The sequence below is a fragment of the Trichomycterus rosablanca genome, chromosome 4 (genome assembly GCF_030014385.1).
Source record: "Trichomycterus rosablanca isolate fTriRos1 chromosome 4, fTriRos1.hap1, whole genome shotgun sequence".
Taxonomy (NCBI): Eukaryota; Metazoa; Chordata; class Actinopteri; order Siluriformes; family Trichomycteridae; genus Trichomycterus; species Trichomycterus rosablanca.
Window position 1 is genome coordinate 38,952,100 of NC_085991.1, and position 27,608 is coordinate 38,979,707.

Here is a 27,608-nt window from a genome sequence, read left to right on the forward strand (position 1 = left end):
TGAGCACTGACAGGCTGACCTCCCACGTCTTCAACCTCTGCAGCAATGCTGGCAGCACTCATGTGTCTATTTTTTAAAGCCAACCTCTGGATATGACGCCGAACACGTGGACTCAACTTCTTTGGTCGACCCTGGCGAAGCCTGTTCCGAGTGGAACCTGTCCTGGAAAACCGCTGTATGACCTTGGCCACCATGCTGTAGCTCAGTTTCAGGGTGTTAGCAATCTTCTTATAGCCCAGGCCATCTTTGTGGAGAGCAACAATTCTATTTCTCACATCCTCAGAGAGTTCTTTGCCATGAGGTGCCATGTTGAATATCCAGTGGCCAGTATGAGAGAATTGTACCCAAAACACCAAATTTAACAGCCCTGCTCCCCATTTACACCTGGGACCTTGACACATGACACCATGGAGGGACAACGACACATTTGGGCACAATTTGGACATGTTCACTGTGGGGTGTACTCACTTATGTTGCCAGCTATTTAGACATTAATGGCTGTGTGTTGAGTTATTTTCAGAAGACAGTAAATCTACACTGCTATACAAGCTGTACACTGACTACTCTAAGTTATATCCAAGTTTCATGTCTATAGTGTTGTCCCATGAAAAGATGTAATGAAATATTTGCAGAAATGTGAGGGGTGTACTCACTTTTGTGATACACTGTATATATACGTACAGTGTATATATACAGGGGTTGGACAAAATAACTGAAACACCTGTCATTTTAGTGTGGGAGGTTTCATGGCTAAATTGGACCAGTCTGGTGGCCAATCTTCATTAATTGCACATTGCACCAGTAAGAGCAGAGTGTGAAGGTTCAATTAGCAGGGTAAGAGCACAGTTTTGCTCAAAATATTGCAATGCACACAACATTATGGGTGACATACCAGAGTTCAAAAGAGGACAAATTGTTGGTGCACGTCTTGCTGGCGCATCTGTGACCAAGACAGCAAGTCTTTGTGATGTATCAAGAGCCACGGTATCCAGGGTAATGTCAGCATACCACCAAGAAGGACAAACCACATCCAACAGGATTAACTGTGGACGCAAGAGGAAGCTGTCTGAAAGGGATGTTCGGGTGCTAACCCGGATTGTATCCAAAAAACATAAAACCACGGCTGCCCAAATCACGGCAGAATTAAATGTGCACCTCAACTCTCCTGTTTCCACCAGAACTGTCCGTCGGGAGCTCCACAGGGTCAATATACACGGCCGGGCTGCTATAGCCAAACCTTTGGTCACTCGTGCCAATGCCAAACGTCGGTTTCAATGGTGCAAGGAGCGCAAATTTTGGGCTGTGGACAATGTGAAACATGTATTGTTCTCTGATGAGTCCACCTTTACTGTTTTCCCCACATCCGGGAGAGTTACGGTGTGGAGAAGCCCCAAAGAAGCGTACCACCCAGACTGTTGCATGCCCAGAGTGAAGCATGGGGGTGGATCAGTGATGGTTTGGGCTGCCATATCATGGCATTCCCTTGGCCCAATACTTGTGCTAGATGGGCGCGTCACTGCCAAGGACTACCGAACCATTCTGGAGGACCATGTGCATCCAATGGTTCAAACATTGTATCCTGAAGGCGGTGCCGTGTATCAGGATGACAATGCACCAATACACACAGCAAGACTGGTGAAAGATTGGTTTGATGAACATGAAAGTGAAGTTGAACATCTCACATGGCCTGCACAGTCACCAGATCTAAATATTATTGAGCCACTTTGGGGTGTTTTGGAGAAGCGAGTCAGGAAACGTTTTCCTCCACCAGCATCACGTAGTGACCTGGCCACTATCCTGCAAGAAGAATGGCTTAAAATCCCTCTGACCACTGTGCAGGACTTGTATATGTCATTTCCAAGACGAATTGACGCTGTATTGGCCGCAAAAGGAGGCCCTACACCATACTAATAAATTATTGTGGTCTAAAACCAGGTGTTTCAGTTTCATTGTCCAACCCCTGTATATATATACAGTATATATATTGTGGTGCCGGCGAGTAGGAAAGATAGCGTCAGGGCCGCAAGTGAGCTGCCTTTGGCAGTTCATTCAGTGGTTTAGGGACAGACACCCATTCATACACACATACATTCATACAACAGACAAACATAAAGGCTACTTACCCAGCCCTCACCGCAGCCACCCCACTCCCAACAACGGGATACACGGCTACGGTGAGCTTAGACACCACTGCCGCAAGGCTTTCTGGGTAAAGCCTGTGCCGGGCCCCTAGAGCGACGCTACACTATATTTGAAATGTCAAATTATAATAGCATGTAACAAATCAATAAAACCAGATGTGAAATGTGTAACTAATAAATCACACCCTCTGAATTCTGGATTGAAGGTCATATATCTTTTATTTTCATTTTGAAAAGTTTCGAACTTCAGTAGCATGTATACCGTTCAGCAATGGGATTTACCACCAGCGGTTTAATATGTTACTATAGGTTTCTGAAAAGAATTAAGATTTTGTCTATTTCATAATGACTTTACAGGTTTTATTAAGTTTATCGTTAAACTTTAATAATTGTTTGAATCGTTTAATTAATTAAGGCTCTGTATAGGAAGGAATATGCAAATACCTTCCAATCTTTGAGAGACACTAAACAATTCCTCAAATCTTTTGGGGATACGATCATCTGTATTATCTGTTGACATCACTTGTTTGAAATTACATAATCATTTACTTTTTTTAACCTCGTTACTAGCCCTAAGTTGTCCTTGTCCCAATTTTCTTTGGAATGGATGTATATTAACAAATAATATAAAGTTGATCAGACAAAACATAAAATATCTTAGGTTCATACTGTCTGCAATTAAATAAAAAATGACAGTTAATGTAAGATAAAGTGCATGTTTTTATTTGCCTTTTTCTTAAGCTCCAATTTTTTCTGAATTTGAGTTGTAGACCTAAAGCCGGTGTTCTGTCGATTTGTCCTACCCTATCGAAACTTCCTACCGTAGCGCAGATTTATAGATCTATCTGTCGATTTGTCCTACCCTATCGAAACTTCCTACCGTAGCGCAGATTTATAGATCTATCTGTCGATTTGTCCTACCCTATCGAAACTTCCTACCGTAGCGCAGATTTATAGATCTATCTGTCGATTTGTCCTACCCTATCGAAATGTATTCCTGTAGTAAATATTTAAGTTTTATCGATCTGTTCTTATTAAAATTATGTCTATCATATTATAAATTATAGGTATCTTATTATAACTAGTGGTAGCACATCTCGATAGGTATGTATCTTATTATAAACAATAGGTAGGACATCTCGATAGCTCTATATCTTATTATAAACAATAGGTAGGACATCTCGATAGGTATGTATCTTATTATAAACAATAGGTAGGACATCTCGATAGGTATGTATCTTATTATAAACTATAGGTAGCACATCTCGATAGCTCTATATCTTATTATAAACTATAGGTAGCACATCTCGATAGGTATGTATCTTATTATAAACAATAGGTAGGACATCTCGATAGGTATGTATCTTATTATAAACAATAGGTAGGACATCTCGATAGGTATGTATCTTATTATAAACAATAGGTAGCACATCTCGATAGGTATGTATCTTATTATAAACTATAGGTAGCACATCTCGATAGGTATGTATCTTATTATAAACAATAGGTAGGACATCTCGATAGGTATGTATCTTATTATAAACAATAGGTAGGACATCTCGATAGGTATGTATCTTATTATAAACAATAGGTAGGACATCTCGATAGGTATGTATCTTATTATAAACAATAGGTAGGACATCTCGATAGGTATGTATCTTATTATAAACTATAGGTAGCACATCTCGATAGGTATGTATCTTATTATAAACAATAGGTAGGACATCTCGATAGGTATGTATCTTATTATAAACAATAGGTAGGACATCTCGATAGGTATGTATCTTATTATAAACAATAGGTAGGACATCTCGATAGCTCTATATCTTATTATAAACAATAGGTAGGACATCTCGATAGGTATGTATCTTATTATAAACAATAGGTAGGACATCTCGATAGCTCTATATCTTATTATAAACAATAGGTAGGACATCTCGATAGGTATGTATCTTATTATAAACTATAGGTAGCACATCTCGATAGGTATGTATCTTATTATAAACAATAGGTAGGACATCTCGATAGGTATGTATCTTATTATAAACAATAGGTAGGACATCTCGATAGGTATGTATCTTATTATAAACAATAGGTAGGACATCTCGATAGCTCTATATCTTATTATAAACAATAGGTAGGACATCTCGATAGGTATGTATCTTATTATAAACTATAGGTAGCACATCTCGATAGGTATGTATATTATTATAAACAATAGACAGCGCATCTCGATAGATCTATGTCTTATTATAAATAGTGTTAGCACATCTCGATGGGCTTATATTTTATTACAAATGATAGGTAGCACACTTGATTTATTGACCTGTCTCTCAGACATTTATCTTAATTTTTAATTTATTTATTAGGATTTTAACATCATGGTTACATTCATGACAGGGCAGGTAGTTACTCATTACACAAGATTTATTAGTTCACACATTTAATATCAAACACAGTCAGAGACAGTTTTGTATCTTCAATTTACCTCACTTGCATGTCTTTGGACTGTGGGAGAAAACTAGAGCACCCGGAAAAAAAACCCCACATACACATGGGGAGAACATGCAAACTTCTCACAGAAAGAATCCACCTGTAAATGGAGCCCAGGACCTTCTTGCTGTGAATCAACAAAGCTACCCACTGAGCCACTATACAGCCCATACATCTCAAATAATTGTGTAATTTTTAAACTAGTTTATTAACAACAACACATCCTGAGTCTCTGGTGGATGTGTCTACATTTTTTACATATGTATTTTGGGTGTGATTTGTTATATTCTGCACATTAAAATGTACCCATCTACTGTCACACTGCACCTGAGTAAAACAGGTAACAATGCTGTACAAATCAGTAAATAATGTTCACAATAACTTTTTAATAATAAAGGTAAAATTAGATAAAATATATCTGTATATCTGTATAATATAGCTGCTCTAAATATCTATCATTTCAATCATGCTCTTGTCAGCTCTGTCTTGCAGCATGGAGCAACTTATGCAGTAATCCTCTGCATTGTCTTAAATCACCACTCAGCCCTGCTGTCATGAAGTTCACTTGGCTTTATAATTCCTATTAATTAATGGAGACAGTGGCAAAATCTGGTTTAGCAAAATTCTAACTAGTTTAAAATATTCAATAACAATATTACCTCCAGCTATTTATACATGCATATGAACTTGAGTTCATCCTGAAAAACTTATCATGTATAAGCACTCTGTAGTTCTAAAATTACTGACTGTAGTTCATCTGTTTCTCTACATACTTTTTAACCTGCTTTCACCCTGTTCTTCAGTGGTCAGACCCCCTACAGGACCACTACAGAGCAGGTATTATTTAGGTGGTGGATCATTCTCAGCACTGCAGTGACACTGACATGGTGTTAGTGTGTGTTGTGCTGGTATGAATGGATCAGACACAGCAGTGCTGAGTTTTTAAACACCTCACTGCTGGACTGAGATTGGTCCACCAACCAAAAATATCCAGCCTACAGCACCCTGTGGGCAGTGTCCTGTGACCACTGATGAAGGTCTAGAAGATGACCGACTCAAACAGCAGCAATAGATGAGCGATCGTCTCTGACTTTACATCTACAAGGTGGACCAACTAGGTAGGAGTGTCTAATAGAGTGGACAGTGAGTGGACACTGTATTTTAAAACTCCAGCAGCACTGCTGTTTCTGATCCACTCACACCACCACCATGTCAGTGTCACTGCAGTGCTGAGAATGATCCACCACCTAAATAATACCTGCTCTGTGGGGGTTCTGACCATTGACGAACAGCATGAAGGGAGCTAACAAAGCATGCAGAGAAACAGATGGACTACAGTCAGTAATTGTAGAACTACAAGCGAGTTCTTTTGGCTATGTAGTGTGTATATGTAGTGTTGGCTATGTAGTGAGTATTATATGTATATACAGTATGTATATATATATATATATATATATATATATATGTGTATGTGTGTATGATGTATGTATGATGTATGTACATTTTGATTTTGTAGTAAATAATATTCTAACCCGAAGAACATCTTAATCTCAAATAATTAGAACTAAACTGACAGGGGAGCAGCAAAAAATAGTTGTACATATACAAATAACTGAGTACATAAAAAACGTAATAAATGCTCAACATATTCATTCAGTAATTCACTTTAAACTCAACTTTAACTTCAAACAACCGTTACTGTACATATTGAACTGCTAATAAAGCACAAAACTGAAAAATAACCTAATACATTTTGTGTTGTCATAATGTTAAGGTCGCAGATGGTTATTTAAAAATGATTGGCTTTTCTAGATGTATGAAAAACGCATCTAAAATTACCAAAGGCATGTATAAACGTGGTTAAATACAACGTTAACACAGCATTATTAAGATACACAGTTATTTAACTGTAATCAATCAAGTACAGCTCATTTAAGCACTTTGAATATTTTTATATAGCTTTTTTTTTTTAAAGTCACATAATAACAGCATTACATACACTTAAACTTTAAACTTTTTAAAGAATTAAAACGAAACCATACGTTACTAACCGCTAGAACAAATAAATTAGGCAAAGGTAGCACAGAATTATAGGCGTTCCCCGCAACGAGTCAAAACCGATGTGCGCATGCTCAGTAGGACAAATCGATGGGTAGGATAAATCGACAGAACACCGGACGGCTGGCCACTTTATTCCAGACTGTTAAAAAGTATCAAAGAGAGATAATAATAAACAAACTATGATTAGATGTATTGAAAATAAATAATAATGAACGTTAGTGATATAGCGGTTTAACGTATATAACTCTTTTGCCCACGCTCACAAACGTTTCCCTGAGGAAGTTTACTGAAGCTAGCTCAGTAGAGTAACATTAAATAGCTTCTAAAATCGTGTTTCACGTGTTTTAGTTAGCTTTCGTTACTGGTCACATACTATCCTACTAAAACAACTTTTAGCTAGCTTTCTTTTTTATATATATATCTTAGGTGAGCTAGCCAGTCGGCAGGCAGGCAGCAAGCTACAATTTCCATTCATTCTTGCACTGATATTGTATCTATCGCTAATGTTAGCAACTTTAGTATCTCCTGGACACTTATATGTATTGCTTGAAGAGGCAACTTTCAGGAAACATATGGTTAATAATAATTCAAACATCTATTTCATGAATATTTCAAGTATTAAAATAAACTGGAAACACTTACCTCAAATATGCTGCTGCAGCAAATCTCCAAACTGCCGTTGCAGTGCCATTACGAGGGTTGCCAGATTGCTGCAGTGTCAAAACGTATTTCAAAATCCGCCAAAATGCATGGAGAACCGCCCAAATATACTCATGAAAAACATTATACTAATTAACTATAAATTTGGGGACATTTGAAATAGTTTAATTTGCAATGTCGTGATACCTTTAAACCTGCCAATTTCCCCGCAAGTTTCAAATAAAATCCGCCTAATCTGGCAACACATGCCGTTACAAATGTATATTTATATTCTTAAGGGTATTTAGCCATTGGCAACAGGACATGATAACCTAAGTGCTGGGTTGAAAAAATAACCCAACAGGGCGCCAATCCATTGTGGGGTCTTACTTATGCGCAAACACCTTAGTTACATTATGTGAAGTGAATTTTGCTTGTTTTTAGTTAAAATAAAATAGCAGTTTGTTTAATATGGAAAATAATAAAAGCTGATCAAAGCTTATTAATTATCAAATCACAATTCGTGTTCATTTAGACAAATACAAAGTACATAGAGAATACTGGCAACACAAGAGGTTGGCACTGATTTCTACACTGAATCACACACTAAAAAAAGAGCAAGGCTCTTACATATTTACATTCTGTTCAAAATGTAAATACAAAGCTACCAAGGTATGTTTTATTACAATGTCTGTGATGACATTTAAGTTTCTTCTTATGTTAACAGAGACTATAATACTTGTGTAATACTTAATACTTCTTTTTTTTTGCAACTATGGATAAAATGCAATAAAGTACCATATGTTTCTTGGGTCATTTAGACAAGTTCAGCCCATACCATTCAGGACCCACATGATGGATAGATAGATAGATATATTGGATAGATGGATGGATGGATAGATAGATAGATAGATTATAATAATTATAAACCTACTAGCATTTCCCAAGTCACCAACCAGTTAATCAAACCTTATCAAAAGCATTTAATAATAATCATAGTAATGTCACACAAATCCACAAAGTGTTTAAGACATGTCTGGCTCAGTTTGCTTTCTGTGTGAACTCTAAAACAGTGCAGAATTTTAAATAAATGACCACAAAAAGAAGAGGATATATTGCAACACGAAAATAGATTTCTTTCTATAGAAACAAAACTGAAAGAGAGTAGTTCAAAGTGAACAGCACCTTCTGAATCATAATCGTAACCAACAATTTCATTATATTCAAGCTCAAGACAAAATTAAAAAGAAATTACAGTTTATCAAACAAATTGATAATTCGATTCACACTCATTCCAGCAAAATGCCACAATATTTACAGTTCCATGTCAAACAAAATAAAAATAAAAACCCTCATTATTTGGTTTGTAAACCAACTGCAGTTAGATTTAGTATAATCAGAGATTCTGCCTTATGGTTGACATTGCGGTCTTCTCCCATTTATAACATATAAAACTCAAGCACCATTAAATGTTTAAATACATTAGAAACAGCTTTGAATTTATTCCCATTTGCATCTAATTTTGCGGTGAACATTACCTAAATAATGCCCTTTGTATATGAAAACAAAAGGCTACTTTTTTTTCAAACCAAACTACAACTGTTCTGGATTCTACAATCTACAGAAAAGCAGAGTGAAGGTCTTCAAAGTAGTCCTTTTAAAGTCTTCCAACAGGGTGTCTACATATGTAATGCACAACCCATGAAGCCAGTTTAAGGAGCTAAGCACCACTGAAACTCTCTGACAATCCTAAAAAAGAACATTTATAGCCAATAAATAGAAGTGAAAAGTTAAATAAGTAATGTACAATAAAAAAATCAAGTGAATAAATCTGTGTACATAAGCAAAATTAGAGGTAACATATTTCACTAAAAGTGATGACAAACTGTAATCTCGCAAATATGAAGTTAAAAAAAGACCTGATGTAATCTTCAAATTCTCTCATTAAAAACAATGAATTACTTTCAAAAGAATTAAATGACATTAATAACACAATCTTCTCAGACAGTATCTAAATTAAAAAAGTTTTTAAACCCGTATGTTTTAAACTATTCCAAACAATTGTTATTTCCTTTATTCTTAATGCTTTAGAAAAATGCTCATATATCTATTATTAGTATTATTCATTTATATCTTTACTAAATACAAGTCAAAAGGCCAATGTGGTATACATCTAGGCTGCTCTAGTGTAAAATAAATTAATTTAAAAAAAAAGCACTCATGAAAAATATAAACAGCATTTACATATTTTAGTTATCAATACAGAAAGAGAACCCAAAAACAAGAAAATCCAAAGCCAACATGATGCTGTCACACTTAACAGCAAAACTGTGTTTGGTTGCAAGTCCCTCAAAACCGATCAGAGGCTGCTGTCTTACTGGCTTATCGGTATGTAAACAACAATGTGTAAACTGGCTTATGATTGGTTGTCCAACTAGTATTTGCAGAAGTAATACTTAAAACTGCAAATATAGGAAAATAAAACTTAACATTTGACTAAAATAAACTATTGCTCCTGTTAAGGAGGAGTTTTGGTTATGGCTGGGGATGGATGGCAGAGTTGGGTTCATTGAGAGCTGTGACTTGAGGCCTAAAAATAAAACAAAACAAACAACTTAGTACATTTTCGAAAACACATCAGTGATGTGACTAGCTCTACAATTCTTAGTGTGTGTGTTTTCTCACCAGGCTGAAGGAGTCATAAGTGTTCATCAGGTCCTCTATACTGTATTGTTCTAGCACCACTACATTGGAGAGACTGGGATTGCGTTGCCTGGCACAGTCCTCACAGTGCACCACATACATCTTCTTACTGCCATTCTCACTTGTCACAAACAGCAGGTTAAACACTTCCACCTATGAAACACAATGGTTATTGGTTTTAGCAAAATTTACTACAATGCAAAGACACTGCAAGTAAACAACAATGAAAATACTCACAATTAATTAAGAAAAAATGCAGGCTCAAAGACCCCAGCAAACTGTGGGAACCATTTTTACTGTACCAAATTTAATCATTATTACAATTTTATTAAACCAGTAGTTCATTTTTCCAGAAATGGCCAGTCTATCAAATTTTTTCTGAAAGTACATCAGTAAGTCACCGAAAAACCCAGAAGAAACTTGCTTGCCTCAGATAAAGTCGGAACTCATGATTTAATTCTTAGTGAGAGAAAAAAAGCTATCCAAAAATAATTGAGTTTGGTGTTTTTGACAAACATGCTTTGGTGGACTAATAAGCTAAAAGTGGAACTTAAAAATACCAGCCACATCTGGTGTAAAGCTAATACAGTGTTTCTAGAAGCGTGCTGAAAGGGGTGTAAGCTGGCTCTTTCTAACCAGAATGGGGGTTGTTCAAGTGGCAGCGGCTTCACGATCAGGAATCGGAAATTACTAGATAATTAAAAAAAAAACCAGCCAAATATGATGGTAATGCAGGGTCGCTAAAGTCTGGACACATTGGAAATATTACTAACTATGTGTTTACTAAAACACACACGCATACATATTGCATCACAAATAGTGGAAAACACATTGAAGATGTTGTTGATTAATATTGTAATGAAATAAAATGTTGTTGAAAATATTTATAAAAATTTATAGAAAATATGCATTTTGCCTATGTGTCCAGACTTTAGGGACATCCTGTAGTGTGGTAATGCTTTACTGCTTTTGGTCTGGGAGATCTGCCATAATTAACAAACCATAAATTGTGTTCTTTACCAGTCAATCCTTAAAAAAAAAAAACTAAATCTGTAATACAAGGCTCAGATGCAATTGAAGCCCAATAGCAAATCCACCTTTTACTTAAAGAAACAAAATTGAGCTTTGCTTCCCCCCCATATGGAGCAAAATTCATTTACAGCAATTTTTTTTTTTTGTGGAAAAAGGTGGAACAACTAGTTGGAACAGGGGGTAATTATAATGCATATAGGTTATGCATAAACATTTTACTCATTACCCTGGACTCATCTGTAAGTGCTGTTTGAGTACTGTGTTTTCTTTATTTTTATGAATTTTCAAAAGCAGTAGTTGACAGTTTTATTCACCTTTTCGTTTACAGACTTGTAAAATGTATTTTATCAACACAAAAATGTTAAGCTAGATTTAACTTCAATATATTGTCACAAGTTGTCTTTTTATTTTTAGATTACTTACATCACATTCATTGCAATAGTAGGCGGGCTCATCCTTTACTCTGCTCTGGTATGAGATCTTCTTTCCTGCAGCCACTAGCTGGTCTCTTAGAATCTGACTGTGCTTCAGCGACTGCAGAAGACAGTGTCTAAAAACAAGTAATTTGTTAAAGCTTACTAAAACGCGTGTCTTAAAACTTTGATTTACAAACCTCAAATGTACATATAAATAATGCATAAAATCAAGTATTGGGTCAGTATGCGATTTACTGTATCCAAATACTAACCATTTTGTGTATAGTGCATGTTAAAATGCATGTTACCCACACAATAAAGTAGGTTTGTGTGAGCCAGCTATCTTTATGAACAGTGTTATGTTATTTTTGTATGTACAAGTGGCATCAGAGGTAGCCATGTCAAACCCATGGTTAAATTACAAAATAAAAGTTTGGTGTAAAAAAAATGTGTTTTGTATGTTTTTTTTTTGTTTGTGTTTTTCCCTCAGCAAATGTTCAACAAACAATGTATGGATTTTTGAAATTTCACAACAACTGTACAAATTAGGCATTGAATTACATTTATGCAATATGTGACATGTGAAAATAATTTAAACATAAGTGTTGCATGCCCATTGACAGCTTGATATCTTATTGTGGGAGATGTAGAGTACTCACTTAATCATCTTGTAAGTGTCAGGGTCAGTAACTTTAACTGTGCAGGCCACATTCCAGGAAACATGAATCATAGGAACGATGGACTTCACCTTCTTCACTTCATTCCATTCAAACCTTTCCAAAGCCAGCTGGTACTGATAGCCTAAAAGCACAGTCACAGCAGTGCAAAAACTTGTAAAAAATATGTTAACTGATTTATTATGTGAGCTAGTAACAAACTTATCGACAAAACAATGCAAAGTTGCCAAAGCATTAGCAAAAGAAAGAATGCAACAGATAATACTATATGACTGAATCTATTATTACACAACCCAATAACTGGCAAAATGACAAAGCTATAGATGTATCTGTAAATTTTGTATCTCCAGTTAACCAGACTTTGTCTTATGGGTTTCCTCCCTTCCTCCAGGTGCTCCAGTTTCATCCCACAATCCAGACACAGGATCGGACGGCTCCACCATGGGAATCGAAACCAGGACCTTCTTGCTTCATTTTTGATGGAAGCAGAGAATGTCTGTGTGAATGCAACCTTAATATGTTTTCTAGCTATCAAAGCATTATATATATATACTGTATATGTAACATTTCACCATGTCTGTTTAACACTGGAGAACAAGTGATGAGAAAGGCACAACAAGGATTTGTTGTAGAATTCTGTATTGGTGAAAAGACCATTAGCAATCTCAGAAATACTGAGGACACTGTATTATTGGTCACATCACCTAAAGAACAACGGGAGCTTGTGTATCAACATGCTGATAAATGCAAAAACGAACATGATAAATACTAAAGAGGTACAGGAGATTATGAAAGGGAGAAGACTGAAACAAGTGGATTTCTTATTATATACAGGAAGCAAAATAATGAGAACTGCAGAATGTGCTGGCTAAGTGAAGTCAAGAATGTCAAAATGCATGGCAGTGATGGTCAAATTGACAAGGATATGGAAGAACAAGTAATTTAGCACCATGACCAAGCTACAATTGTTGAAAGCCTTGGCCTGGTTAGTAGCCGCAAATAGATATGAAGCCTAGACACTAAAGAAAGCAAAAGAAAGACACATTCAGGTGTTTGAGAACAAGTGCATTAGAAAACTGCTAAAAAAATCTTGTAAACTTGCACATTGGTAATAAACAGAGGCAGCTACTGAATCACATTCACTCCCGCAAGTTATGTTACTTTAGGCATGTGTACCCACATGAAAACATTATGAGAGGTATTGTGGAGCAACTCAGAAGACCAACAATAAGCTGGACTGGTTACATAAAGAAATATATTGCATCATCCAAAGCTAGTCTGCTAGTCCAGTGACATAAGATTTAGCGGTTGCTATAGTCAGATCAGTGTTATTCTTTGTAATTATCAAGGACACTTACCATGCAAGGGTCCAACATTCCACGCAATGTTATTGCACCAACCCACAGCCTGGACCCAGTGCACAGTGCCTGCATTAATCCACACGAGGTCACCAGGTCTCTGGATAAAGCGGTACACTGGGATGTTGGAACGGTACAGATCCTCCAACACCGGCCACCATGATCCAGTTAAATAGTCCACTCCATGTCTAACAGTTACAAACAAATTAGGAATAATCAGCTACGTTGTCATTAAAGGAACTCTGAATGAGAGATATGTGTAAGGTTTTTCCTTGTATTTAATAAAGCTATTGTATTACTATTAATTTTGTACATTAAATTGAGTTAATCTACAAAGTTTATGTAAACCCAATTAAAAAATTACAAATTGCTACCAATGTTAGGCTAAACAGCCCCAACCCATAGGCAGTTATCCTAATTTTTGACAAATGTTCATAGTGTGTAGCATACATGTAGTATATGGGTTCCTATAGACAATCTAAAAAGATTCATTTACTATTGTAAATGTTTAATAATTAAATCAAGCAGCATAGTTTCTTACTTTTCACAGAAATTGCTAATTGACTCCCAGTAGTTGTCATGGACAGCAAACCACTCACAGTCTCCAGGACCAATGTTGATGTTTACTGAGCAGAAATTGTTATTTTCCTGGTGACCTTTAAGCAAAACACACAAGCATGATGTTATTTTGTTCAAAGTAACATACATCAATCAATATAATACTATTTCACACAGAAGATGCACATGTATACACCCACCTGGTGTTCGACTGCCAGGGACCTTCATGTAGAGCTGTACAGAATTCATGCCCAGGATGGTGTGACCTACATGACTGAGCATATTGCCACTTGAGGACACACGCATGAAGGCTGGCAACTTTTGCAGCTCCTGTAGCTGAGACTTCCATCTAAACACAAACATTTGTTTGTTTATTAGGCTTTAATGTCATGTTTTACACTGAGTGTATGAGCTAAATTATGTAAACTGTTTTACTATTAATGAAATAAAACATGAATCATTATATAAATTTGTTGGCCCCTGTCTAAACTTTAATATTTTTTAAAGAAATCTAGTACATCTATTACTGTAGTACACCCATCATTATACAAATGCTTACCTCTTGGGATCAGAGAGGTCAATGTTGGTACCAAATTTAATTATTTTTCCCACAGACTTTTGTTCTGAGCTGGGATGCAAAGAATACAAAGAATGCATATGTAAATACATAAATTAAACAAGATAACATTCTAGACAAAAGATAAACTCATTGAAAATGGTTAGATATACAGCATCCTTAGAGAGATAAAATACCTGCAGCCTAAAGTAGAGTTGCTTGTACTCTCAGAATTAGAGACAGCCTTCTTATCATCATCAGAATCATCATCACTAATTTTCTCGTCCTGCAGAAGCACACAAATTTATGATTTAACTAAACAAACACAACAACATATTTCATTTTCTGTTTGAAAGAAAAATGCAAAGTGGTGTATATCTATCACACATTGTTTTTTACATACATCACAAGTTAGACCTACCTGTAGACTTTCCTGAAAGCTGGATGCCTGGTACTGGGCATATTTTGATATGGTGGTGTGTGATCGACTGCTTTCACAGGGCCAGATTTGCCCAGTACCAGTGGCATCCCAGTTTTCATCAGCTGGCTGCTGCACCTGAGTTCTCACCTCCACCGCATGTTCTCCATTTGCATCCACCAGAGATTTTGTGGAGAAGAGACCCAAATCTGTACCCCAGTGAAAAAATGCAATCACACAAACATTTATCTTACAAGGAGATGGCCTATACACAGAGTTTACATCATTTTAATAAGCAAGAGAATAATTAGTGCTTATGTGTTTTGTGGCACTCACTCAGTCTAAGAGAGCCCGCCAGTCCTCTGATGACAGTAATTGGATTCTTGGGGTCTGTACAGAACTGAAGCAGTACAGGCGACAATGCATCTCTCTTGCTTTCCAGCTGCAACAGAAAATAGAGGCATTTTACAAGAGACTTTTTGGAAAGAGATCTAGTGTCTGCAGCACAAGGGGCCTGGGTTTAAACCTTGCCTTCAATTATACTACCGTGCTACCTATGTCAAATTGTGTTAAAATTGTCAAATGTTAAAGAAATATTTTCTGGAATGAACTTTACAGCACATTACTGAACCTTCATCCTCCACTTTTACTGTAATTAAACAGACCTTTAGACAGGGAATTACAGTACGTTCAGAACTCCCACTAACCACATCACTGTCACGAAGCTGCAGTAGTGACTTCTGCCAACACTGCAGCAAAGGTCAGGTTACTACAGAAAGCTGCATTAATAATAACACAGGCATGAAAGTCCAACTTAAAACCTAATTGTTCCCACAATTTGTACCTGCTTGTATGTGCTATTCGGCAACACCAATTAATTTGTAACAAAATCCTAGGAGGGACATTTAGAATAGTATCATACAGAAAATACAGATCCTCTAAACCATTTTACAACAGGTCAGTATGTAAAAGTAAATCACAAGCAAAGAAAATATTCCTTCAGTCATTCACATCTTAATGCATGGCAACAACTACATCAAAACAACATGCATTGTTTAAGGAACACTTACATAGATGCTGGGTGTTGGAGGGTTAAGCTTTTCCCGAGGAATTGGCATGGTCATAACTGGTTTCACAGAGAAGGCAGGGAGCAAATAGGACTCCTTAAACTTTCCTTTGATACGGGCACTCCTAACACCAAAATATGTGTCAACATTAATTTTACTCATCATATGTCTAATCATTAGTATTACTTTATTTTTTTATCAGCTATATAGGTATGCATATGCCATTAACTAGTCATTTAAATCCACTTAAGTCAGAATGATTTAAGATCACTATGCACAACTCTGTAAACTGCTACATTTAAAAAACAAAGTGATCACTCACTTGCAAGCTCTGATGATTTCACAGGCTGTATTCTTAATGGAAATCTCCTCCAGTGGAATTCTTTTCTCCTCCACTTCTGAGGCGATAAAGGTTTCTCGATCTCCACTTTCGACTTTAATCAGGCGAATCTTTAGCTCTTTGGGAGGCCCATCTGTTAGAGCCTTTAATTTCTGAAAGTCTGCTGTACCAATTGCAGGTAAAGATGAATGATCAGACTTTATACTTTTCTCCTTGTTTCGAGACACCCATTCCTCCCTTTCACTTCCTTCTTCTTTCTTTTTCTTTTTCTCTACTACTCGCTCTTTTTGAAACTCTATGTTGCTCCATTTCTCCCTATGTGATTTACCTTCCTTGTGCCTTCGGTTAAAGCCTGAAGACGAGGAGGAGGACGAAGAGTGGGATCTTTCTTCTCGTTTTTCTCTGTGTTTTTTCCGTCTCTCTTTCCGTTCTTCCTGCTTTTTGCTAGCGTGTTTGTGTTTCCTCTCTGGGTCATGGTATTGTTCCCTTTCTTTTTCAGATGTGCAGATCTTCAGTTTCCCAGACTTTTTATATGCTGTGGATGATTCTGACTGTGGGTTGTGTCTGTTTAGAATGACATCACAACTATGACCTAACTCTGCAAGCGATGATTCTGAGATTGTTGTGAGTTTGTCCTTTAAACTACCAGAATTTCCTTTAAGTATGGACTCCTTCTTACTCTGTTCTTCCTCATCATGTCCAGAGAGGTTTAACTGGCTCAGTAAAAGCATATCGTTTCTTTCAGACTCCCATCTTGATGGTGAGAAAGGTTCAGATTGTTCAGAGGTAGTGTTTGTTGTGGGTTGCCCTGCATTACTAAAGCCTGGGTGATTTATAAAATCTGAAGTAGGAGAAGTGCTCTGTTGGTTGCAGATATCTGGGCCCAAAGAAAGTGAGGAAGAGTACTTAACTCCTACCAGGGCCGAGGGAGGTGGCCGACCAAATGGCCCTCCGCGGTAAGCATACTTCTGGCCCTCTAGCACAGTGGCCAGATTTTTAAACATGCTGTTAACTCCGGTCTGATGCAGGTGTGGCCTTGTAGGTGGTGGGGAACATGAAGGTGTCTCGTTTTCCTGTTCTGCCTCTTCCTCATTTTCTTCATCTTCCTCACACTCACTCTTTACTGCATCTGAAAGTCCATATAGTTTTGCCAGGTCACTATGACGATAACTGTTACCTGTGATGCCAAAACCACAATCTTGAGATTTATTGTCAATATTATCATCAGGTTTTGGAATGATCTTAAGCGTCTCTTCCTCTTCCTCAAGTGAAGATGTACGACTGCAAGGGGATGCCAAAGAGCCCTGACGACTAAGGACAGGAGGGCTAGCATGGGTGTCTATTATATAATCTTCTGCAGCTGGCTGCTTTAGGGCAGGCATAAGATCTGGGGCACACAGATAGCTACCCTTTGTGGGTGCTACATTAATAGAAAATTGACTTTCTTGGTCATTTTGCACAATACCTTCAGCAGAATAGAGTTCTTCTTCTTTCTTAATGGACTCATCTAACATTTTCATGATGTTTGCCAAGCCATCAGGTAAGAGCTCAGATGGTTCCTCTTCAAATTGGGCACCATCTGAATCCTCACTGCAGCTACTGCCACTACTGCCAAGACTTCCTAGCCCAGCACTGGGTAATGCATAGTGGGTATTTGGTGAATCTGTGCCTGCTACACAAGTTGTTGGCAGAGTGTCCCTGGGTACAAAAGCCTGGTACAGTTTTGGGGGTTCTCGCAAGTTTGAAGGGTTGGGAGTAGCATCTGATGCATTAAACTCAAGGTGCTTTTCCAAAGTAGAGTCTTTAGATTGACAGAGTGTTGTTGGTTGTCCTGTTTTAATTAAAGGGTCTGTTGGGACAGGTTTAAAGGACTTTGTAGGTGAAGTAATCCCTGAGGTATTCTCAGAAAGGGGGCTGAGTGAAGCACCATTGTTCCATTGCTCTCTTTGCCTCTGTTTTTCACGAGCATAGTCTGTCTGGGGGGTGAGAGGAGGTGGGTGAGACCGTTCTAGGGGAGAAGCACCAGGCAATAATGGACGTGCAGCCACACCGCCTCGGCACAGCCATGGAAAATGAGACGATGTTTGGCTTGGGGCCAAGACCGTGGAGGGTGCAACGGCTGGAGACAGGCATGGAGGAGGTGGATCAAGTGCATTATTTGACATCAAGCACTTCAGATTCTTAGTTGCAGAATCATCATGTACATTTACTCCTACTTTATCACTCTTCCTATTCTGTTTAATTTCCTCTTCCTGTTCTCTTCTCTCTTCAGCTCTTAAGTGGTTCTGCAGCTCAGCGTCAAGCTTTTTAAGTGCATCCTCAATTGACACAGGACTAGAGATGGTAGGTTGCTGGCATGGTGTTTTATACATCTGAACAGGTGGCACCTGAGATAATGCTGGCTCTGTCTGATGATGCAATGGATCAGACTTTGGCTGAGGGACTGTGTTCACAGTGATGGACAATGTAGGATGTGAGTAGTGAAGAGGTGAACTAGCAGCCTGCAGAAGGTTGTCTGAGGCCTTGCTGGCGATGACACCATTTCCTGATCCTTGAAACCCTGAGCTGAGGGAGGGAGAAGCTAAGGATACTTTTGGAATATACTGGGTGCTGCCCTGACTTTGTTGGGTAGGAAGGGCAGCTTGGCGCTGAATTTTGTCCTCCCGGTGGTCACTGGCATGGGCTGCGGTGAGAGTCTGCGCTCTCTGATAATCTTGGTGTTGGAGACCCTGTGTAGGTGGAACTGGATCAGGGTTTGATATTAGCACTGAAGGGTCTAGAGTCCTCCAGCTGTTCACAGTGGTAGCTCCAGACTCATTAGCAGATGGTGCTGAGACAGTATCCACACTACTAAATAGACCCAGAGAACAAGGAGGAACTGAAGTCTGCACAGATGGCATGTTGGGCGTGATGACTGGGGCCCGAGCCTGAGAAATGCCTGTATTTTCAATCTCCCTAGATTTATTCTGCTGTTGCTGTAGAGAGGAAGTGGCCACCTGAGAATCCATCAATAGGTTATAGGGACCCGACTCCTGTGGATAGAACAAAAGATAAAAAAAAAAAAACACAGTGTACAATTAATTCCCGGGTATATGTTTTTTTTATTATTGCTATTATTATGGTTTGATTTTGGGCACTTACTGTAGCATGAAGTCCATGTTTGTTCTGATTCCTATAAGGCTTCTGATCAGTGCATTGTGGTGCCTGGGTCCCACTGTTAAAAGAACTGGAACTGTGGACCAGCCCTGGGTGGGGCTGGAATCTGGGGTGGCTGTAAGGCACAGTGGTGTGGTGTGCTGGTGTGGGAGCAGGGTTTTCCCTCTTTGCTGAGTTTGACAAGGATTGAGAATGAGATGCCTGTCTGTCTGAAGGCCTCATTCTAGAAGCATGCACTTTGTGGGAGGGAATGATCGGTTGCTCCCCCTGAGTTTGAGCTAAAGGTTTGTTACTGGTAAAGGTATAAGTTGGTTGCTGGAGGTGGTTGTTGTGAGGGGAGGATCCCAGAGAATGTGGTGACTGAGAAGGCCTAAGGTGTTGAGGAGAAGGACCTTTGCTTTGTCCATAACCCCCAGGGGTGGCAGAAGGTGGAGAGATGGAAGAAGGTTTGGAGGATGGAGATTGTTTGTAGTTGTAAGCAGCTATGTCTGGTCTCTGCATGTCCTGTGAACATACAACAAAGTTAAATAAGCTAAATATATTTCGTTTTTTAAATCTAATGATCACACAAATATATTAAGAGTACACTGAATGCTACTGAAGTCTACTGACCTGAAAAACAGCTTGGTCTGCCTTGCGTTCTGCTGGGTTCCAGTTAGCATCCTCTTTTTGCAAAGGGTTCCAGAATCCTTGTTTGGGAAGGTGATATGGGGGCTGAGGCTGTTGAAGCAGGGATAGTGATGTTCCCACAGGCTCAGGAAATGAATGGGTACTGATCATGTTCTGTAAAACATAATTGACCCTTAGTAAAAGCTCTTGTGCCTCTTTTAGTCTAAACTATAGATAAAATACCCTATGTTATATACAACCCCAAGTCAAGAAAAGTTGGGACAGTATGGAAAATGCAAATCAAAAACTGTTGATTGTGTTTTCTAAATTTACTTTGACTTTTATTTCATTGTAGACAGTATGAACCCAAGATATCGCATGGTTTGTTCGGTCAACTTCATTTCATTTGTTAATATACTTTCATTTCAGTATTTCAGGCATGCAGCACATTCCAAAAAATAGCTGGGACAGGGCAATTTAGAGCTAGTAATGAGGTAAAAAAAAAGTATAATAATGATGTGATTTCAAACATTTGCATTGTGTATACTGCTCCAAACTTTTCTCATTTGGGGTTGTACATGATATCACAGATGCCTGATCATGCCTAGTGTAACTAATATTTTGTTTTTATTTGTCTGCTGGAGTGGTGTGTCTCACCTGATCAGATTCTGAACTCCTCTTTCTCTTGCTTGGACTGGGGCAGACCTCATTGGGCCTGGTAAAGGAAAGAGGGGTGTGCTGAATCACCGAATGCCCTCCCAGAAGGGGTGCTGAGCGCTTTAGTTGGCCAGCATGAGAGTAAGGACCCCTATGTTGCGGTTGCTGCTGCTGTTGGGAGTGTTCCCACATGTCTTGGAGTGGAGGCATGGGTCTGGATCCAGGTTGTAATGGAGGGGGACCATACTAAGGAGAGGAAGCATTATTAAAACATACACTTCATATGCTTGGGCTGTAATAAATTGTAGAACAATGTAATTTTAATCTTTACACAGCTTTGCTTACTTTTAAAAGCTGGTTGGCACGGGCAGTAAGGTGTGCAGGTGGGCCAGCATTGTATCCTTTGTGCAAGCGGACATGATCATCACTCGGAAGTGGCTCAAAATGTTGACGAAGTGGGTCCCAGGGTCTAGGATGAGCTGGGGGCATCCTAGGATCCCTATGTAACCCTGGTAACAAGGCCTGAGGAAGGTCCAGTTTATCCCCTCCACGTGCCATGGGACTGGACACATGAACACGTGTTATTTTTTTATTATGGAGAAAGTGAGAACATTTTATTTGTGAGAATGCATGTAAATAAACACTCACCCACTGTTAAATTTACTTGGATGGTTTAGTCCTGGCATGTGACTAGGTGGGAGATGGGGCAGAAACTGCTGTTGACCGACACCGGGTGTGCACCTGTCAGGAGAAAGAAAAATAACCAAATACTTACTTTTATTCCTCCCATTTACAGTAAAAGTTTTTTTTCTTTTCATCTGACTTTTAGGCATACCTTGAGGGAGGGGGCCAGGCACGGTTGCCCACGGTAGCCCATGGTCCCCGGTTGAGACCGTCTAGAGGAAAAGGGTCCCGTGAGCTGCGTGCACCGAACTGCTCCACTGTGTGATGCATCCAGCCTGTATTGCCCATTTAAACATGCACAAATAAACCATGTGTCCCATTCATAAAAATAACATTATAATCCTACAATGTAGTTCTATTTTTAGTTTTCATTTTAGTTTTTAAATGTATTTTTGTGAGTTACAATATAGAAGTTTCAATGGTTTTCTAGTACCATGGGTTTCTAGTTGTAAAAAACAAATATCACGTCTAATCTATCAATCTGCCTTTAATTTAGCCTTAAATTATGTTAAGCACTGTTTACCTAAACAGCAAATTGACCTAACATGTGCATTAAGAGATCTTATTTACTTACCACACTAGCTGTGTGCATAAAGCCCTCCACAGCAGCAGAGGAAGGGCTACAAAGCAACAGTGAGAATTTCTCTACCACAGATTCTGAAAACTGCAAATCAAAAAGGAAACAAGAAGATTAAATACAAGCTTTTCTGTAAAAAAGTGCATTTATAGTAGTAACACAGTTCTGTTGCCAGTGTGGCACCTTAAAGCACATTAAAAATGCCACATTATCAAAAAAAAAACATGGTACAAAACAAAGTGGGCTGTCAAGTTAAGAAACCAGTTACCAGTTATATTTTGAACAATAAAACAGCAGGTAAATGCACAGGGTTCAACTTCTATTAAAAAACTTAAAATAATATGCAAACAACCAGTCACTTGAATGATTAAGCATGATCACTAGGTCTGGGTTTTTAAGTAAATCTAATAGACCATTTCTTTCAGCTGTTGTCAGAAGCACTAAACAAAGAAGTCTCAGCTGTGATAATACTGCAGGCAGCCTATAGAGGGCGGTAAATGCAGTGTGTGTGGGAGTGAAAGATTCAGGCACAGATGGACTAGTGAGAGTTCACCTACAGGATGAGTGCACTGAGGTCATTGGAAACCTAACTGGGGCCTCCTGGCACAGCAGATAGAAACAGGGGGAAGGGAGATGCAGAGGGTGCATTGGATCCTTGCCAGCTGTGCAGTGTGTGCTGCTTGTGTTAATGTGCCTGTGTAAGCATACTGTATAGTGGTACTTTGTTTTGGTGTGACAAGAAAGACCCCAGTGCTAAGTGCATTAGGCCAGGCATGTGTTTAAGAAGTAGGTTGAGTAAGAGAAAGAATGGGTAACAAGCAGCAGAAGGACAAAACAGGGTAACATACTGCAAATGCTGTCATTTCTGGTTCGTGTGCCTGTGTGTAATTGTTTGTTTGTTTTAATAATTGAATAGACATACAATATCCTCCAATGAAGGCTATTACTGTCCCTGTTTTGTTATGTATCTGGCAAGTTTGTTAAAATTTTGTATTTGTTGTGTTTGCAGCAGATTTTTTTTTCTGTAATGCCTTATTCATACGGACACGTGTAACAACTTTCAGGAATTGCATTTAATTCACATTTACGAAATACCAGCAATGCTTGAGTTTTCCAGTGACATAACTGATAATCAAATGGGGGAATAGACATTTGTAAGCTAAGAATTCCAACTGGATTCTACCCCTAGGATTAATCAACATCGAAAGCAATGACTGAATCACTGTCCAAATATTATCTGATTAATAAATGGACATGTTTGATTATATTTTATCAAAACTCAAACTGAACTAAAACTTAAAAACTGATAAACCCAAGTGGTGAAATAACTTTCCCATCCGATTGTACATCTGAGTCTCTCACTGTCTTCAAGAGACGATTAAAGACCCACCTCTTTACTAAGCACTTAAGCTGAGTGATAACATGCACTAACCTCCTATATTTAGAAAAAAAACAGCTGATTTGTATCTGCAAAATGCAGAAAATGTAAATGCACTGTCATTTGTCCCCACAGTCACACAATTGTGTGTGTTGTCCATTAGTACCATTAGTACATTAGTGTTTTTACAGTCCATGGTCACTTGAATTTGTTCCTCATTACATCCTATTTGAATAATTTATGATTGAGTTAACACCTGTTTTCATAAAATTGATCTCTGGTCACCTTGTCCAGGAGGAAACTGAGCTTTCCAATAAAATATCAATAAGTAGCTGTTATTAATGGAAAGTGTGTTCAGACAGTTAAAATATCTTTGTAATCTGTGAATTCTAATAAGTGGTTAAGTGGTCGTTTGATGGCTAGTACTTCTTGCTGTCTGGACGTAAACCATCACTTAAAGTTATTTTTTAAGTTTTGTTCCGAGTAATGACTAAGTGATTTATTCTGAGTCTTCTGCCATAAGGTGTATTCATTTTTTTCATTTAATTTTCATCAAGCTCTTTACCCTGGTCAGGGTTGCAGCTGGCCCCGTTTTACCGCAGAATACTCGGCGCGAGGCAGAAATACCCTGGACTGGGCACTAATCCATTGCAGGGCTTCGGCCACAGACATAGCCATGCTATCAGTCGGTCATGTGTCTACACAGACATGTTTGGTTGAGATCCAGGTTTGAATCTCAGTGGTAGTTGGCTAGCGCAAAACACATCTGCGCCTGCCTAGCGTCCTTGTATTATTCATTTAAATGGAAAAGTAACCTAAAATTAGTGACTGACTGCAGATTAGGCACTGTTACACAACCCTGACACACACACTGCTGTATGCTAGGATATCTGTGACAAGATTCTCATTGCCTGCCAGTGTTCAAAAGATAACACACACATACAGGCACAGCAGTCAGATGGCATGAGCATGTGTGATATTTTAAACTTACAGTGCACACAGTACGGCCTGTTCTTTATAGCTCGGTGTGTGTTCGTCCTATTAAAAACCCATCTGTGATATTTTAGGATCTGTAAGAGACAGAAATAATTGTGACGTTGCTGTTCAACATTCCTCCTACTCCCTTCAGTACTGAGGGAACACATTGCACTCACGATTTTCTACCTCTCAATTTAGCATCAAGCCATAAAGTCGTGATTGTTGAATTTAACCCAGAAAGAAAATTATGGATTAAAAAAAATAAATTGTGCAAGCCCTAATTACAAAAAAGAAAAGGTGAAATCATTTAAGATGTGATTTGTACATTTCATTTCATTTCTCTGAATGTACTCTGAAACACTGAAACTACTGCATCAGGATTACAGTGGCAAAACTTCTAGGGCACACCTTTCTCATGTTGTGCTGCTGAGAAAAGAAGTGCTGGCAGGTGCACTACAGCCCACATTAACGTATCCTAACCTCTACATTAACAGACTGGCAGAGCTTAGCAGTCTGTGTGAGAGTAGGACATGTCCTCATGTGACCTTGACCTGAATCTCTACATGCTGAATTAGTTTCAGTCAGCCTCCTGTTTTTCCTAAAACTGTATATATATATATATATATATATATATATATATATATATATATATATACAGTGTATCACAAAAGTGAGTACACCCCTCACATTTCTGCAGATATTTAAGTATATCTTTTCATGGGACAACACTGACAAAATGACACTTAGACACAATGAAAAGTAGTCTGTGTGCAGCTTATATAACAGTGTAAATTTATTCTTCCCTCAAAATAACTCAATATACAGCCATTAATGTCTAAACCACCGGCAACAAAAGTGAGTACACCCCTTAGTGAAAGTTCCTGAAGTGTCAATATTTTGTGTGGCCACCATTATTTCCCAGAACTGCCTTAACTCTCCTGGGCATGGAGTTTACCAGAGCTTCACAGGTTGCCACTGGAATGCTTTTCCACTCCTCCATGACGACATCACGGAGCTGGCGGATATTCGAGACTTTGCGCTCCTCCACCTTCCGCTTGAGGATGCCCCAAAGATGTTCTATTGGGTTTAGGTCTGGAGACATGCTTGGCCAGTCCATCACCTTTACCCTCAGCCTCTTCAATAAAGCAGTGGTCGTCTTAGAGGTGTGTTTGGGGTCATTATCATGCTGGAACACTGCCCTGCGACCCAGTTTCCGGAGGGAGGGGATCATGCTCTGCTTCAGTATTTCACAGTACATATTGGAGTTCATGTGTCCCTCAATGAAATGTAACTCCCCAACACCTGCTGCACTCATGCAGCCCCAGACCATGGCATTCCCACCACCATGCTTGACTGTAGGCATGACACACTTATCTTTGTACTCCTCACCTGATTGCCGCCACACATGCTTGAGACCATCTGAACCAAACAAATTAATCTTGGTCTCATCAGACCATAGGACATGGTTCCAGTAATCCATGTCCTTTGTTGACATGTCTTCAGCAAACTGTTTGCAGGCTTTCTTGTGTAGAGACTTCAGAAGAGGCTTCCTTCTGGGGTGACAGCCATGCAGACCAATTTGATGTAGTGTGCGGCGTATGGTCTGAGCACTGACAGGCTGACCCCCCACCTTTTCAATCTCTGCAGCAATGCTGACAGCACTCCTGCGCCTATCTTTCAAAGACAGCAGTCGGATGTGACGCTGAGCACGTGCACTCAGCTTCTTTGGACGACCAACGCGAGGTCTGTTCTGAGTGGACCCTGCTCTTTTAAAACGCTGGATGATCTTGGCCACTGTGCTGCAGCTCAGTTTCAGGGTGTTGGCAATCTTCATGTAGCCTTGGCCATCTTCATGTAGCGCAACAATTCGTCTTTTAAGATCCTCAGAGAGTTCTTTGCCATGAGGTGCCATGTTGGAACTTTCAGTGACCAGTATGAGAGAGTGTGAGAGCTGTACTACTAAATTGAACACACCTGCTCCCTATGCACACCTGAGACCTAGTAACACTAACAAATCACATGACATTTTGGAGGGAAAATGACAAGCAGTGCTCAATTTGGACATTTAGGGGTGTAGTCTCTTAGGGGTGTACTCACTTTTGTTGCCGGTGGTTTAGACATTAATGGCTGTATATTGAGTTATTTTGAGGGAAGAATAAATTTACACTGTTATATAAGCTGCACACAGACTACTTTTCATTGTGTCAAAGTGTCATTTTGTCAGTGTTGTCCCATGAAAAGATATACTTAAATATCTGCAGAAATGTGAGGGGTGTACTCACTTTTGTGATACACTGTATATATATATATATATATATATATCTCTCTCTCTCTCTCTCTGTATATGTATATGTATATATATCTATATATATATATATCTATATCTATATATATACTGTATATAAGTATACAGTAGCCAGTCCACTTAATGGTTGGGGAATAAAATGACAACGATTTACACACTGGAACCAGAGCTAAGGATCAAACCAAAGAGTCTGGAGCTGGGAGAAACCAACACATTGTGCTGTACCACTCTGCCAACAGTTGTATAACTTTCTGATTGTGTTGGGGTCCAGTAAGAAATTAAATCTTTCCTCTGCACAGATCTGCACAAAGGATTGTAAATACACAAGAAATGGTTCTGACACATGTACATACAAATAGCTATAAGGGTTTACGGGTTATGACAAAATACACCCTAAGCTATATTTTAGACTTGCATGCATAGCTGGTCATGGGTGCACAGTACCCATTGCACTGATTATATCTTGAAAACAAATATGCAGATATCTGTGTGTACATATACTGAGGCGCCACATAGGGTGCCAATGGTGCTGAACACCCTAACTAGCTATGTAGACCAGTCCCTAAAATATGTAAAATACTATTACATTATATAAATATGTTAATAAAATGCTGGAGTTGTGAGCAAATGCATTACAGCTGAAATTCAAGTTTTACTGCAATAATTTTGGGCTTGTTGCATTTATTTATGGTACAGATGGTTAAGTTGAAGTTTCTTTCAGACAAATGTACTGCATGCCACAACTACCATCTTCCATGCTGTGTGAATTGTATTGCAAACAGATTATACATTAAAGCAATTGCAT

At 38.6% G+C, this 27,608-nt stretch overlaps 1 protein-coding gene across 4 annotated transcripts in view; it reads right to left on the reverse strand.

The window, feature by feature from the left end:
• Window positions 1-8,304: 8,304 nt before the first annotated feature.
• kdm6ba (lysine (K)-specific demethylase 6B, a) overlaps window positions 8,305-27,608 on the reverse strand; it is a 103,563-nt gene continuing 84,259 nt past the window's right edge. For all 4 annotated transcript variants that reach the window (XM_062994286.1, XM_062994287.1, XM_062994288.1 and 1 more), the window contains 20 exons: window positions 22,140-22,229; window positions 21,717-21,840; window positions 21,530-21,622; window positions 21,227-21,443; window positions 20,882-21,127; window positions 20,228-20,398; window positions 19,601-20,119; window positions 16,442-19,491; window positions 16,123-16,243; window positions 15,389-15,494; window positions 15,056-15,261; window positions 14,832-14,920; window positions 14,638-14,706; window positions 14,279-14,427; window positions 14,062-14,176; window positions 13,521-13,708; window positions 12,145-12,286; window positions 11,493-11,619; window positions 10,020-10,190; window positions 8,305-9,924 (listed from right to left, as the gene is read on the reverse strand). In XM_062994286.1, the coding sequence (XP_062850356.1) occupies window positions 9,901-9,924; window positions 10,020-10,190; window positions 11,493-11,619; window positions 12,145-12,286; window positions 13,521-13,708; window positions 14,062-14,176; window positions 14,279-14,427; window positions 14,638-14,706; window positions 14,832-14,920; window positions 15,056-15,261; window positions 15,389-15,494; window positions 16,123-16,243; window positions 16,442-19,491; window positions 19,601-20,119; window positions 20,228-20,398; window positions 20,882-21,127; window positions 21,227-21,443; window positions 21,530-21,622; window positions 21,717-21,835 (5,922 nt within the window). In that variant the 5' untranslated portion in view covers window positions 21,836-21,840; window positions 22,140-22,229 and the 3' untranslated portion in view covers window positions 8,305-9,900. The remainder of the gene's footprint in view (window positions 9,925-10,019; window positions 10,191-11,492; window positions 11,620-12,144; window positions 12,287-13,520; window positions 13,709-14,061; window positions 14,177-14,278; window positions 14,428-14,637; window positions 14,707-14,831; window positions 14,921-15,055; window positions 15,262-15,388; window positions 15,495-16,122; window positions 16,244-16,441; window positions 19,492-19,600; window positions 20,120-20,227; window positions 20,399-20,881; window positions 21,128-21,226; window positions 21,444-21,529; window positions 21,623-21,716; window positions 21,841-22,139; window positions 22,230-27,608) is intronic.